The following is a 15,419-nucleotide window of genomic DNA, read 5'->3' on the forward strand; positions in this document are numbered from 1 at the left end:
CTCAGGTTAAAGTATAAAGATAACAGTGAGCAACGTGCAGTTTGCCGTAACATCTCTTACCCACACACATGAGAACATGTGACATTGCTAACCTGCCCTTAGAAATATAATATAGGCGCATCAGCATCATGCTCTGACCCCTGACCTTTCCGTGATCTTTCCAAATCGTCATTACTTGGCAGAAAATGGTCAGGTGGAGTCTGTGGAGAAGTTGCATGTTCACACAATCAAGCGGTATCCTTTTAGTTGTGTCACTCTAAGAGGTCACAGGAAACTTTTTGTAAAGGCCTGTGAAATTTTCTGCAGCACAAAAAAAAAAAAAGATCATTGTGTTGCGACATGAGGGGTTTTGACACTGATGCTTACTTTAGAAGAGGATGAACTGAGGCTAGTCACTTCCTAAAGGGAAGCTGTGTTGAAAATATAAACCTAGGAGGAGCTCACACTTTAACCAGAATGGAAAACAAGGTGTTTGATTATTCTCAGAAATAACTTTTTTCCCCCCACGACTATACAAGTGAATGCTATGAGGCAGTAGTATAAGCAGGGGCGGGTAGGAACATTGGGTTGTACAAATAATGTTCAGAAGTAAATGATACATTTTTTAGAGGAACATGTTGTGTGGGCCGCCAGAAGAGGAGGTACTGCTGGCCCACCACCAGAGGGCACCCTGCCTGAAGTGCGGGCTTCAGGCACGAGAGGGCGCTGCCGCCACGGACACAGCCGGGGGTGACAACTGTCACTCATTATCTCTTGACAGCTGTCACCCTTCCATGCTTCATCATCTCACTCCATAAAACCCGGACGTCATCTCCACCTCATTGCCGAGATATCGTCGAACTGTTAAGGTAACGTTCTCAGCCTTGATCTTTGTCATATTAACTTTGTTTAGTGAACTCGTTTTTGCAGCTGTTTTCCTTAGGAGTGTTATCTGGAGATTGGCGTGACCGGCGACAGCTTCGCTTTACTACCCCACCAGATAAGTGCTGAGACAGGAGCTGCACGAGTGTGTGTTAGAGGTGGAGGTGGACTCTCCATCGTTGTTGTTACCGGGAGGCCCTGGCACGGAGCCCAGACCCGGGAACTGGACCAAAGGACAGACTATACGTCCCACCAGACGCCAGGGCTGCGGTCCTAGACTTCTGTCACGGTTCCCAGCTCTCCTGTCATCCGGGGGTGCGAAGGACCGTGGCAGTTGTCCGGCAGCGCTTCTGGTGGGTGTCTATGGAGGCCGACGTCCGTGAGTACATCCTGCACCACCTGCGCCAGGGGCAAGGCTGACCACTGGAAGTCCCAAGGACTGCTCCAACCGCTTCCTGTGCCTCATCGCCCCTGGTCCCACATTGGCCTGGATTTTGTCACGGGCCTCCCACCATCCCAGGGCAACACCACCATCCTCACGATAGTGGACCGCTTCTCCAAGGCGGCCCACTTCGTGGCCCTTCCAAAGCTCCCTACGGCCCAGGAGACAGCGGACCTCCTGGTCCACCATGTCGTCCGTCTGCATGGGATACCTACTGACGTTGTCTCGGATCGTGGTCCCCAGTTTTCCTCTCAAGTCTGGAGGAGTTTCTGCAGGGAACTGGGGGCCACCGTGAGCCTCTCGTCCGGGTACCACCCACAGACGAATGGACGGGCAGAACGGGCCAACCAGGAGTTGGAACAGACCCTCCGCTGTGTGACATCCGCGCACCCGACGGCCTGGAGCAACCACCTGGCCTGGATCGAGTATGCACGTAACAGCCAGGTGTCTTCTGCCACCGGCCTCTCCCCGTTTGAGGTGTGTTTGGGGTACCAGCCCCCATTATTTCCCGTGGTTGAGGGAGAGGTCGGTGTGCCCTCGGTCCGGGCCCACCTTCGGAGGTGCCGTCGGGTGTGGCGCACCACCCGTTCTGCCTTGTTGAAGGCCCGGACGAGGGCCAAGACCCATGCAGACCACCGGCGGTCCCCGGCCCCTGCATACCAGCCCGGGCAGGAGGTGTGGCTATCGACGAAGGACATCCCGCTTCAAGTGGAATCATGGAAACTGATGGACAGGTTCATCAGACCCTTCAGAATCCTCAAGGTCCTCAGCCCTGCCGCAGTGAAGCTCCGACTCCCAGCTTCACTGCGGATCCACCCGGTATTCCACATCTCCAGGATCAAACCACACCACACGTCACCCCTCTGTGCTCCCGGTCCGGCGCCGCCTCCTGCCCGGATCATTGACAGGGAGCCGGCCTGGACAGTGCGCCGGCTCCTGGATGTCCGTCGAATGGGCCGGGGGTTCCGATATCTGGTGGACTGGGAGGGGTATGGACCCGAAGAACGCTCCTGGGTGAAGAGGAGCTTCATCCTGGATCTGGCCCTCCTGGCCGATTTCTACCGCCGACACCCCGATAAACCTGGCACCAATCAGACCCAGATTGATTCTATAGTGTGGTGGATGTGGCAACATGCAGCACCAGATGCTCCCAGACCTGAGTTGACTTGATTATAGATGAAGTGAGACCAAAAAAGGAGAAATTAAATGGCCTTGTTATTTTCAGTTTTTGTTTTACCACAAAGATGGTTGAATACTTGACTGATTCTTCATCACTATGACGGGTTTGTGCTGAATAATTAGCAGCAGATACAGAACTGAACTTCCTTTTTCCACATTCATTCAGTGGATGACATGAAACGACACCGGAAAATAAAAGTCTAAATTTATCCAGTCCTACATTCCATATATACATGTATATATAGTCTAGAAGACTCAGTTCAATTTAAGGCTGTACTTTTTCCTAATTAATTTACAAAAATCTCTTCAATGGGCATCTGAGAAGAATAATGAAAAAAAAAAAGTAAGTGCTACTTGTTTTAACACTTAATTTAGCAACACTAAATTACTAGTACTTCAGAGTACTTCAGACACTGGAATGAAAAGGAATAAAAGCTCTTTGTGCAACATTGATTGTGTCCTATCAATAAAAAAAACCTTGCAATTAAGTAACACTTCCTACGCTGTAGCTCTTCCCCTTTCAATGGTATGATTTCAAAACCTGTGTGACAGTTTCACTTGTCGAGTGTCTCAGCGGCTCCAAGCAGCTTTCTCTGAACTCTCTGGTACCGTTTTTCATGGGAGCACCCAAATGGAGTGGATAGTTACTACTGCGGTGTACTTGTCAGGTATAACAAATTTGTGTCTTAAGATAAAATAGTAAATTTGATTGAATGTATAATATAAATATATCTGGGAATTTACAAATTACATGATCCTGGAACTATGATGAATTTTGATATTAATAAATACTGTGTTTGCTGTATTTAACAGACCGCCAGGACAAATAATGAAATTCAACAAATATAGCAACATTATAAAACATTTAGAATGCTTATCTTTGGTGGCCCTGTGACAGCCTGGCATCCTGTCCAGGGTGTACCCGCCTCTCACCCTATGACTGTTGGTTAAGTTCCATTCCTCAATTGGAGTAAGCGGGTATAGAAGATGGATGGATGGATGGATGGATGGATGTTTGACTTTGGGACTGGATCATGACAGCGTAATTTTAATATGGAAATTTGTGACAAGATTACAGTTCAGTTTCAGCACACATGCAAGAATTATTGCAAAATTTAAACTGAGGCTGACTCACAACTGAATTGTGAGTCTTTTAGCAGTGGCTTGGTATTTATTGTTTTTTAAACTCTGCCAATGAAATTACTGTATAAATAAAGTATGTTTGATTATTTCCAAAGGTAATCAGAGGATTTTAATTAACTGTGGTGGTTGGGTGGGGCATATGTTGAGGAGGAACCCATTAAATTTTGGTGCAGTTGGATCCAAGTTCAGCTATTTTGATCAAATGTCAGCATTTGCCATAAACGTTTATCAATCAAGATCAAAACTCATAGCCAGGATCAAATATTTGCAATTTGGAGGACATATTAGTGTTTGCCTTCAAACATCCGCAAGCAGGATCAAAGTTCAGCAGTCATGATCAAAGTCTGGTAATCAAGATTAAGGGCCCCTTCACACATAGTACGAATAAGTACAAATCAACAGCTTCACGAAAACATCGAGCCAAGGGGCAGGCGTGAACAATGCCACTGCGACAGTTTCATGCATGCTTGAACACAGTGCAAGCAGCTGCGTGATGTGAAAAAAAAAAAAAAAAAAATTCTATCCACGGGATTTGAACCTACAATTTCCAAAAGCTCTGATTGCCAGCCAGAAACTTTACGACTGAGCTACCATCGCTGTCCTGTAAAAGGTGTGCGAAAATGCCTGATGTCAAGAAGGACATATTTAAAGGACGTATTTAAAAAGAAATACAACCACACACCATATTAAAAATACCACATTTTAGTGAATCCCTCTTATCAAGCGAGCAATACAAGTATGATCTGTTTGTTCCTCTGTAGATGACCCATGGTCACAGATGTACAGTCATGAAATGACATGAATGAGATGCAGGGCACCCTTTTCATGTCCACATCTGCTGGCGGCGTGTCTTGTGGATGACGCGCCGCAGGAAAGACACCACATAATGTGGAACAGAGCTCATGTGGGTGACATGACATTCAGATCGCCCGCTACGTGTTATGATCTGCCAGTCCGTTTCACCTGGGGCAGCCTATCAATGTGCGTGCCGTGCACATGCTCGTTGCAGCCCATTGCAACAGCGATATATGTTTTTATGTATGTCCACGTGAGGACAGCAAGCAGACACGCGCATCACAGTGGGCAGTTGTTAGTTCATGTCCAGCTGGGACGTCCAGCACCACAGATCTCCACAGCTGCTCCTGTCAGCGGACACACCCCGTCAGTTCAGCGCACACACCAATGTGTCACTGTGTTGTGGGGGCATTTAGACAAATTTCACATCCAGCTCGAAAGTGATCATCTGCTGACTGTTTTCATGCTAACAGTGCAAATGGCCACACATGTTCTCAGTGCCAAGAGAGCGGTGTTAGATGTTGGTGTGTGTCACCTAGAATTTGGCCGACACCTGCCACGAGAAGGTTCAATGGGCTCTCACAGCACACACTCTGTCTTTCAGCCGCTGGTGTGCGCAAATAGTTGTAGCAACAAGTGTACGAGGCGTTGGAGGCAGCAATGATTTTACACATATTGCATACGATTCCTGCTTCATGTGCAATTCAACCACATTTGTGCTATGTGCGAAGGGGCCATTAAGTCCACTTATTACATCAAAGGACAGGAACTGGATTCAAAGTTCAACAATCAGGATAGATAAATGGAATCAAAACTTTGTGTTTTGTTTAAAAGATTTGCAATAAGGATCTAACTGCAACAATCAGATTCTGATTATTGACCACTGAACCTAAGTTCAATAAGACTGAAGTTAAGGAATTGTGACAAAAGATATTTGCTTTCATAGTTCAGCACTCAGGCTCAAAGGTCAGAAACAAGATGAAAGCACAATGCACTTTGATGTGAAGATCAGGATCAAAGATGGGTAATCAGAAACAAAGCTCATTATGTGATCACAGGTCAGCAATTAGAAATACGGTGGAGCAATCAGGACCAAGGCCACAGTAAGAAACAAAGGGGAGTGTTCAGGATCATGATTATCTCTTGTATGTTAGTACTTTAACATTTCCCATAATCCCCCTGGTGGCCTCCTGCACTTGCACCGTGGAACCAGCAGAGTTCTGGCGTTTCACAGTGCATGTAAACAATGGCTAGTGAGGACGTGGATAGCGTTGATCCAGCGAGTTCACAAGCGATTATGATAATGACACATTCTTGAGAGGGTTATCTAGAGGAGGTGTAGGCTAGCACCTGTGATGGACTTCTGCCGTGCCCTGATGTTGTATTGTTGTCCATACTTCACGAGGTTTGTGAACCGCGGCTAATGACACATGCGCAGTGAAGGCAGGGCGGACCAATGTTTGGGGGGGTGGGGGTGGGTGGGGTGGGGGAGTGTATTCGGTTGGTGACTCCGGAACTCTACTGAAACTAACCTCTCACATGAATCATGGACCGCAACATGGTGTGAGCTTCACAACTGCAAAACAGTGAATATCCAGATAATGTTCCACAGCTTGTAGACAAAATGAATGTTCAGATCAGGTGACCCACTAGTGTAGATGAAGGATTGAAATTTGGCTTGGAGGTTAATTTAAATGAGACTAGAGCATTGCCAGTGGGGATCCACAGGCTCTAGATTGGGTACTGTTTATGAACTAGGTAGCTGACATTTTTCAAGGGTGGTAATAAATTATGTAAAATTTCTATAATGAATTGGAATGTTTTTAGAACCTTAGACCTCAACAGTTTTTAGTAGAACTCAACCCTTTTATTTCCTGTGAACTACATAATTTTTTTATGTTAATTTACTGTATTGATCTATTTGTAAATTGTTTAGGTTTTTGTTATCATATACACACTGTTATTATTATCCATCCATTTTCTTCTGCTTTATCCGGAGTCAGGTCGCGGGGGCAGCAGCTCAAGCAAAGGCGCCCAGACCTCCCTATCCACACACACCTCCCTCAGCTCCTCCGGGGGAACCCCAAGGCGTTCCCAAGCCAGCCAAGAGACGTAGTCCCTCCAGCGTGTCCTGGGTCTTCCCCAGGGCCTCCTCATGATGGGACGTGCCCGGAACACCTCTCCAGCGAGGCGTCCAGGGGGAATCCGGAAAAGATGCCCGAGCCACCTCAACTGGCTCCTTTTGACGTGGAGGAGCAGTGGCTCGACTCCGAGCTCCTCCCGAGTGACCGAGCTCCTCACCCTATCTCTAAGGGAGCGCCCAGCCACCCTGCGGAGGAAACTCATCTCAGCCGCTTGTACTCGTGATCTCATTCTTTCGGTCATGAGCCAAATCTCATGACCATAGGTGAGGATCGGAACGTAGATTGATTGGTAAATCGAGAGCTTTGCCCCCCTACTCAGCTGTCTCTTCACCACGACGGTCCGATACAATGACCGCATCACTGCAGATGCTGCACCGATCCGTCTGTCGATCTCAGGCTCCATCCATCCCTCACTCGTGAACAAGACCCCAAGATACTTAAACTCCTCCACTTGAGGCTAGAACACTCCACCGACCTGAAGAGGGCAAAGCACCTTTTTCCGGTCGAGAACCATGGCCTCGGATTTGGAGGTGCTGATTTTCATCCCGGATGCTTCACACTCGGCTGCAAACCACCCCAGTGCACGCTGAAGGTCCTGATTTGATGAAGCCAACAGAACCACATCGTCCGCAAACAGCAGAGACAAGATTCTGTGGTTCCCAAACCAGACCCCCTCTACAGCCTGGCTGCGCCTAGAAATTCTGTCCATAAAGATAATGAACAGAACCGGTGACAAAGGGCAGCCCTGGCGGAGCCCAACGTGCACTGGAAACAGGTTTGACTTACTACCGGCAATGCGAACCAAGCTCCTGCTGCGGTTGTACAGGGACCAGATAGCCCTTAGCAAAGGACCCCGGACCAAGTACTCCCACAGCACCCCCCACAGGGTGCCCCAAGGGACACTGTCAAACGCCTTCTCCAGATCCATAAAACACATGTGGACTGGTTGGGCGAACTCCCATAAACCCTCGAGCACACAATGGAGCGTGTAGAGCTGGTCCAGTGTGCCACAACCAGGAGGAAAACCACACTGCTCCTTCTGAATCCGAGGTTCGACTATCAGTCGAATTCTCCTCTCCAGTACTCTGGAATAGACCTTACCGGGGAGGCTGAGGAGTGTGATCCCCCTTTAGTTGGAACACACCCTCCAGTCCCCCTTCTTAAACAGAGGGACCACCACCCCAATCTGCCAATCCAGAGGCACTGTCCACGACCGCCATGCGATGTTGCAGAGGCGTGTCAGCCAAGACAGTCCCACAACATTCAGAGAGTTAAGGTACTCAGGACGGATTTCATCCACCCCAGGACCTTGCCACCGAGGAGCTGTCTAACCACCTCGGTGACTTCGGCCTGGGTAATGGATGAGTCTGTCTCTGAGTCCCCAGTCTCTGCTTCCTCTTGTGACGATGGGATTGAGGAGATCCTCAAAGTATTCCTTCCACCGCCCGACAACATCCCCAGTCAGGGTCAACAGCTCCCCACCCACACCGTAGACAGTGCTGGTGGAGAGCTGATTTTGCCTCCTGAGGCGTTGGACGGTTTGCCAGAATTTCTTCGAGGCCGACCGATAGTCCTCCTCCATGGCCTCCCCGAACTCCTCCAAGACCCGAGTTTTTGCCTCTGCGACCACACGGGCTGCGGCACGCTTGGCCTGCCAGTACTTGTCAGCTGCTTCCGGGGTCCCACCTACCAACAAAGACAAGTAGGACTCCTTCTTCAGCTTGACGGCATCCCTTACTTCCGGCCTCCACCACCGGGTTCGGGGATTGCCGCCGTGACAGGCACCAGAGACCTTGTGACCACAGCTATGAGCGGCCGCATCGACAATGGAGGTGGAGAACATGGTCCACTCGGAGTCCATGTCTCCAACCTCCCCCGGAATCTGGGAGAAGCTCTCCCGGAGGTGGGAGTTGAAGACCTCGCTGACAGAGGGTTCCGCCAGTCGTTCCCAGCAGACCCTCACGATACATTTGGGCCTGCCAGGTCTGACCGGCTTCCTCCCCTCCCAGCGGATCCAACTCACCACCAGCTGGTGATCGGTCAACAGCTCAGCCTCTCTCTTCACTCGAGTGTCTGAGACACATGGCCGAAGGTCAGATGATACGACTACAACATCGATCATCGACCTCTGGCTCAGGGTGTCCTGGTGCCACATGCACTTATGGACACCTTTGTGCTCAAACATGGTGTTCGTGATGGACAAACTGTGACTAGCACAGAAGTCCAACAACTGAACACCACTCGGGTTCAGATCGGGGAGGCCATCCTTCCCGATCACCCCCCTCCAGGTCTCACTGTCGCCGCCCACGTGGGCATTGAAATCCCCCAGGAGAACAATGGGGTCCCCAGTCGGAGCGTTATCTAGTACCCCTCCCAGGGACTCCAAGAAGGTCGGGTACTCTGCACTGCCGCTCGGCCCATAGGCCAAGACAACAGTGAGACAACCTGTCCCTGACCCGAAGGCGTAGGGACACGACCCTCTCATTCACCGGAGTGAACTCCAACACATGGTGACTGAGCTGGGGAGCAATAAGCAATGCAACCCCAGCTCTCCGCCTCTCCCCGTGGGCAACGCCAGAACAGTGGAGCGTCCAGCCCATCTCCAGGAGTTGTGTGCCAGAGCCCAAGCTGTGAGTGAGTCCGACTATCTCTAGTCGGTATCTCTCAACCTCCCGCACAAGCTCAGGCTCCTTCCCCCCCAGCAAGGTGACATTCCACGTCCCAACAGCCAGGGGGTGTGAGCGCGGACCGGGCCACCTGCCCTCTACCGCCACCCAATCCTCTCTGCACCCGACCCCCATGGCCCCCTGTTGCAGGTGGTGAACCCACAGGAGGGCGGGCCCACGTCGCTCTTTCGGGCTGAGCCCGGCCGGGCCCCATGGGCTAAGGCCCGACCACCAGGCGCTCGTGCGCAAGCCCCAACCCCAGACCTGGCTCCAGGGGTCCTTGATTTTTTTTACTGGTCATGGGAGCTTCTGAACTGCCCTTAGTCTGACCTGTCACCTAGGACCTGTTTGCCTTGGGAGACCCTACAAGGGGCACAAAGCCCCCAATAACATAGCTCGTAGGATCATCCGGGTACGCAAAGTCCCCCACCACGATAAGGTGGCAGCTAGAGGGGGTGTGTTTTTTATTATTATTATTTATTATTACTTCTATTTTGTCATTTGATTTTTAAATGGACCACAACAGAAATAAGTGTTATTAGTTTATTGTGTCATCCATGTATTTTTAATGTATTGCAATTATGTTATGTAGTTACACTGAACTTACTAAATAAGCTCACACACACACACGCATACACATGCCACTTGGCTATTAATATATAGATTGTGGGACCTTGGCAGAAGTATGTGTTAAGTGCCCTTCCAATTTTTCCCTGAATGTTTATGGAAGACTGGATAAAAGTTGTTTTTTTTGTTTGTTTTTTCAGAAGAGAATTTCAAAGTGCTTTGCCATAAAAAAGAACCTCATTCAAACTGTTTGGTGTGAAAATAAAATTAAACTGGACTCCAACAGTCAATTCAAAGATTTTATAAAGAAACAAACAAATACACAAACAAAATGCTCCCCAGTCTAAAGAACCCCCCATTGGTGGCAAAATCAGAACTGACATGGGTAGTAATAATATCAGTCATTGTCATCATCATACACGGTACTATGTAAAACTCTTAGACATGAATAAAGTGTGCGCACACACACACACACACACACACACACACACACACACACAAACACAATTTTTGTCTTTCACTAAGCACAGATTGTGCTGAACACTGTACACTGTATGACTATTAAAAATGCATTTGATTAAAACAGATTAACTATGTTTCACTGTTTATTTCCCAGTGTTCAGAGCTTCGCTTGGTTTCAACATTGATCTTCCAGCTTGGAAGTCTCTCAGTAACAATGCTGCAGGTTTTGGACACCAGGTGGTGCAAAAATCATCGTCAGAGTAAGTAACGACATCTTTGTACCTTATCTTCCACTTGTTGCGAATGAGTTCACACAATTCAACGTAAGAGATACTGGTAGTCTGTACATGACTTTGTTCTGGTTTTTCGCGCTCAGCTCTCACACAACAATACCAAGTAGAATTGTGCTCTTTTGTGTGTGTGTGTTCATGTGTGGGCTTGTATAAAAACAGGGTATAGTCGGGGGCAGGGTTGGTGCAAAGATATTGTGTGTTACATGTTTTGCAGTGGACCCCCAAAAACCTGGTCTGAAGTTGAGTGCTGTGTCTTTGTGGCATTTGAATTGTACAATGTTCAGACGCATCTTACATAAGTGGGTTTATGATGCATGTGCATCCTGCTTGCCAGTGGCAGTACGAGGTCTGTGAGAAAAGTATCCGACCTTATTTTTTTTTTTAAAAAACCATATGGATTTGAATCACGTGTGATTACATCTGCCAAGCTTGAACCCTCGTGGGCATGCAAGAGTTTTTTCACGCCTGTCGGTGACGTCATTCGCCTGTGAGCACGCCTTGTGGAAGGAGTGGTCCAGCCCCCTCGTCGGATTTTCATTGTCTGAGAAGTTGCTGAGAGTCTGGTGCTGTGCTTGATCAAAATTTTTTCAAAAACTGTGAGGCACATCCGAGTGGACATCATTCGAGAAATTCAGCTGGTGTTCGGTGAAAATTTTAACGGCTGATGAGAGATTTTGGATTGTTTCTATCCCTGTAAGGACTTCCCACGGAGCGGGACGTCGTGCAGCGCTCCGAGGCGACGTCGTCATCCTGTTTCAAGCTGAAAACTTCCAAATTTAAGCCTCTGTTGACCCAGGACGTCGTGACAGAACAGAGAACTTTCAGAAGAGGTCGGAATCAGCAGTTTATCCGGACATTCCACTGTTAAAGGAGATTTTTTTTATGAAAGACGTGCGGACGGATTGGCGCGTCGGCTCACAGCCGGCGTTGCGCACCGCCACAGGAAAAACACCTCCGTTGGAAGCCTTAAGGACAAGTTGGAACATGCACTGCTGTTAAACAATTTCTCGGATACTCACTCAACTGAAAGCCACCAAAAGCCGCCTGGATTTTACAAATGGTTATCAACACGGAGATATATTCACCTCAGGGAGGAAAACTCAAAATTAACACATTTACATATTATGAGAAAAATCTCATATCCTCCGAGATCAGTTTGCGAGAAAAAAAAACAAAACCAAACAAAACATACCAAATTATCTCAGATTAAAGTAGCAAATTGGTAAGAATAAAACAGAAAAGAGTGGCGGTTGTGTGAGGGAAGGTGTGTGATGGTGTGTGTGATAGTGTGTGTTGGAGGGGTGGGGGTATCACTATCATCACACCACAGATGCTGTAAACTAAGTGTGTGCCGTGCATGCTAAATGCACACATTGGTGACATGCCACTGCTTGGAACATGCCTTCATTTTAATATTATCATATTAATTCTCATATGTGCTACTTGAACCATAAGATGTTTTCGTGTGTGTGTGTGTAAATAAGTGCCCATCCCTTTCTCGCTAACACTCTGACACATTGGCATATCTGTTAACTGGTCAGAAAAGCTCTCACTTGCATCAGCTACAGTGCTGTGCACCTTGCACATGCGTCTGAAAGGAAAGCAGAGCGGCGAGGTGACATTTATTGTCAAATGTACTACAAATATACAATGAATTGCATATGCTCTGGCTCGCTCTCTAACATGAACCTTACATAACCATGAATCCTTCACAGGAACCCAACGTGAAGAACACTGCCAGAATTCAATACAGTACAGATCAACAAAAACCATTTACACTACAGAGCAACAAAAACCTGACGTCAGTGTGGTATCAGTGTGTGGTCCTTATGGTAATGTCAGCTGGTCAACAGCCTGATTGCGTGTGGAAAAATACTATTGGTAAGACGGGTTACATGCTCCGATAATGCTTTTTTGATGGAAGGTACCTGATCAGAGCATGAGGGAGGGTGGTTGGTGTCCTAATTGAATGTGTAGGACTTTACTTTTGCAGTGAATTACTGTATGGACATGTTAAGTAGTTGTGGTAGACCTACACCAATGATTCAAATGATTTGTGGATCTTCTGTTAAGTCCACTAAGCACCCTTCAGTAATGAAGAGGATAAGTCCTTAGTGTGGATGTCATGTCCATATTTCGCGCAATAAATAATGTAAAATCAGAGTGTCTCCTGGGTCAAGACGAATATCCAGGCTTTCAGTGACTCTCTGGACCTGCCGATCAGCTGTGTATCTGTGTGCGGGAAAAAGTGTTAAACCTGTGAAGACATTCACGTATCTCTGCAGTAACATTCATGTCTCTGGGTCCTTGGACTTTGAGATCGAGAGACACATGGGAAGAGCTTATGCAGTCATGAGGTCCCTACACAGTAGAACGAATGCCCATGTCTCATGAGGTTGTGGAAACTTGGACACTAACTACTAACCTAAGGCTACGACTGGATCTTTTTGGTGCGAGGTCTTATCAGAGGACCTGAGGCTTTGATATTTTGGCTATTTCTATGTACATGATCCAACACAAAGGTGCTTCAGTGTTGAGCACAACAGCAGCTGAAGAAGGTCAAGGGGACACCCACTTTTCACTTGGCTGTAGTAGATAGATGGTAACTTTAAAAAGGTGCGGATGGACCAATTTGTCTTTTGCCACCCAGGATCCAAGTTGGTTCTGTGTTGTGGTGGATGTAGGCTTGACTTGACTTGAAAATTTCCCCACACGTTATTCTTTTTCTCTTCATAGGTTAGTGGTCAGCGCACCACTTTCACAGTACGAGAAAAATCGCAGGGGACAAATATTTAAGTGCTCCCTCGCATCCTGCCAAGCCATGCAACTTCAAGGTAGGTAGCCATTCCTTACCAAGAGCTCAAAGTAAAACTCTCAGTAATGTCACCACACTTGTCAGAATGAGGATATATTTATATCTTTGAATGTGGGAAGGACATGTAACGTGCCAAGTCACACCATGCTTTAACTTTGGTGAGACATAAAAGACTGACTGGAACTGTTGCAAAACAATTCAAGAGAAGTGCACCTCTGCTGATGTTGTGTCTGCCTGGTTCCTCTGTAAATACTTATCAGGCCAAATAAGGAAGTTACTGTATCTATTTGTGAAGACATGTTGAGCATTTTAACATAACTAACTGACGAATGGGTTTTGATGCAGTGCCAGACTTTGCGGTCAACATGTCCCTTGGTTTGACAATGGCGAGTGATCCTACCACGAAAAAGACCATGGTAAGCTCCATAAAACTGCAATGAGTGCACAGTGCAGACGTTTTGGGCACCTTTCCAAACATTTTAATATTTATTAATTTAAAAAAATCTTAGTGTGTATGTGTGGGGGGGGAGGGGTGACACCACATATGGTCATTTTTATTAGGTAAGCCCCTTTCACACCCGGCCAACATCGAGCTACGTAATGCGACGTAGCAGCTGTGTTTGTGTCATGTACTGGGAAGTACATCTACCAAGAAGTCAGATTAAGAAATACATAAATGATGTAACTTAGTTAGTTCCTTTAATGAAATTTTAAAAAATGCATCTGACCTCCTTTTCTTTTTCTTTATACATATATAGTGGCTTGCAAAAGAATTCATACCCGTTGAGATTTCATGCATTTTAATTTGCTTATGGCATTTCAAATACAAAAAGTAAATCAGGCTTCTCAATATAATATTTCATTCCAAGGAAAATGGCGGAACAACTGGAGTAGCGCGACTGCATCAAGTTTTGCCAGAAACTGGGCGACAGCCAGGTGGAAACCATTCGGATTATTCAGACAGCTTTTGGTGACGATCCTATGGGCATCACACAGATTAAGGAGCGGTACAACCGGTTTATAGACGACCTCACAACGGTGAAGAGCGAGCCGCGCTCCGGTCGGCTATTGACATGCTGAAATGACCAGATCATTTCCAAAGTGAACGCTGTGGTGATGTGGGACCGTCATGTGACTATCCGAGAAATTGCGGAAGAGGTGGACATCAGCACTTTTTCGGCACATTCCACTGTGACAGAATAATTGGCCATGAAAAGAGTTGCAGTGAAATTCATGCCGATGGCTTCGGCACCAAGCTGCTAACGGAGCAAAAGTGCCTCCGTGTTGAATTCTCACAGGACATGCTGTGACATGCTCACCTCTTCCACAATTTCTCGGATAGTCACATGACTGAAAAGCCACCGAAATGGTGGAAAAGGTGGGCATCATTTTTCGGAATTCAGCATGTCCTGTGAGACTTCAACACGGTGGCGCTTTTGTTCCGTCAGCAGCTTCTTGCCGAAGCCATCGGCATGAATTTCGCTGCAACTCTTTTCATGGCCAATTATTCTGTCACAGTGGAATGTGCCGAAAAAGTGCTGATGTCCACCTCTTCCGCAATTTCTCGGATAGTCACACGACGGTCCCACATCACCACAGCGTTCACTTTGGAAATGATCTGGTCATTTCAGCATGTCAATGGCCGCCCGGAGCGTGGCTCGCTCTCCACCGTTGTGAGGTCATCTTTAAACCAGTTGTACCGCTCCTTAATCTGTGTGATGCTCACAGCATTGTCACCGAAAGCCGTCTGACTAATCCGAATGGTTTCCACCTGGCTGTCGCCCAGTTTCTGGCAAAATTTGCTGCAGTCGCGCTGCTCCAGTTGTGCCGCCATTTTCCTTGCAAAGAAAATCCGACGAGAGACTCCACCCATCCTCACACAAAGGCTGCTTACAAGCAAATGACGCAATCGACAGGCGTGAAAAAACTCACGCATGCGCACTAAGGTTCAAGGTTGGCTCATGCAAGCACACGTGATTCAAATCCATCAGGTTTTTGAAAAAAATTAAAAGGTCGGATACTTTTCTAACAGACCTTGTGTGTGTGTGTGTG

At 47.4% G+C, this 15,419-nt stretch overlaps 1 protein-coding gene across 1 annotated transcript in view; it reads left to right on the plus strand.

Moving 5' to 3' along the window:
- Positions 1-3,040: 3,040 nt before the first annotated feature.
- LOC117531265 (integrin alpha-M-like) overlaps positions 3,041-15,419 on the plus strand; it is a 54,785-nt gene continuing 42,406 nt past the window's right edge. The window contains exons 1-4 of the mRNA XM_034194288.1: positions 3,041-3,150; positions 10,414-10,519; positions 13,289-13,386; positions 13,713-13,783. Of these exons, the coding sequence (XP_034050179.1) occupies positions 3,114-3,150; positions 10,414-10,519; positions 13,289-13,386; positions 13,713-13,783 (312 nt within the window). The 5' untranslated portion in view covers positions 3,041-3,113. The remainder of the gene's footprint in view (positions 3,151-10,413; positions 10,520-13,288; positions 13,387-13,712; positions 13,784-15,419) is intronic.

This window comes from Thalassophryne amazonica, chromosome 18, assembly GCF_902500255.1.
Source record: "Thalassophryne amazonica chromosome 18, fThaAma1.1, whole genome shotgun sequence".
Classification (NCBI taxonomy): Eukaryota; Metazoa; Chordata; class Actinopteri; order Batrachoidiformes; family Batrachoididae; genus Thalassophryne; species Thalassophryne amazonica.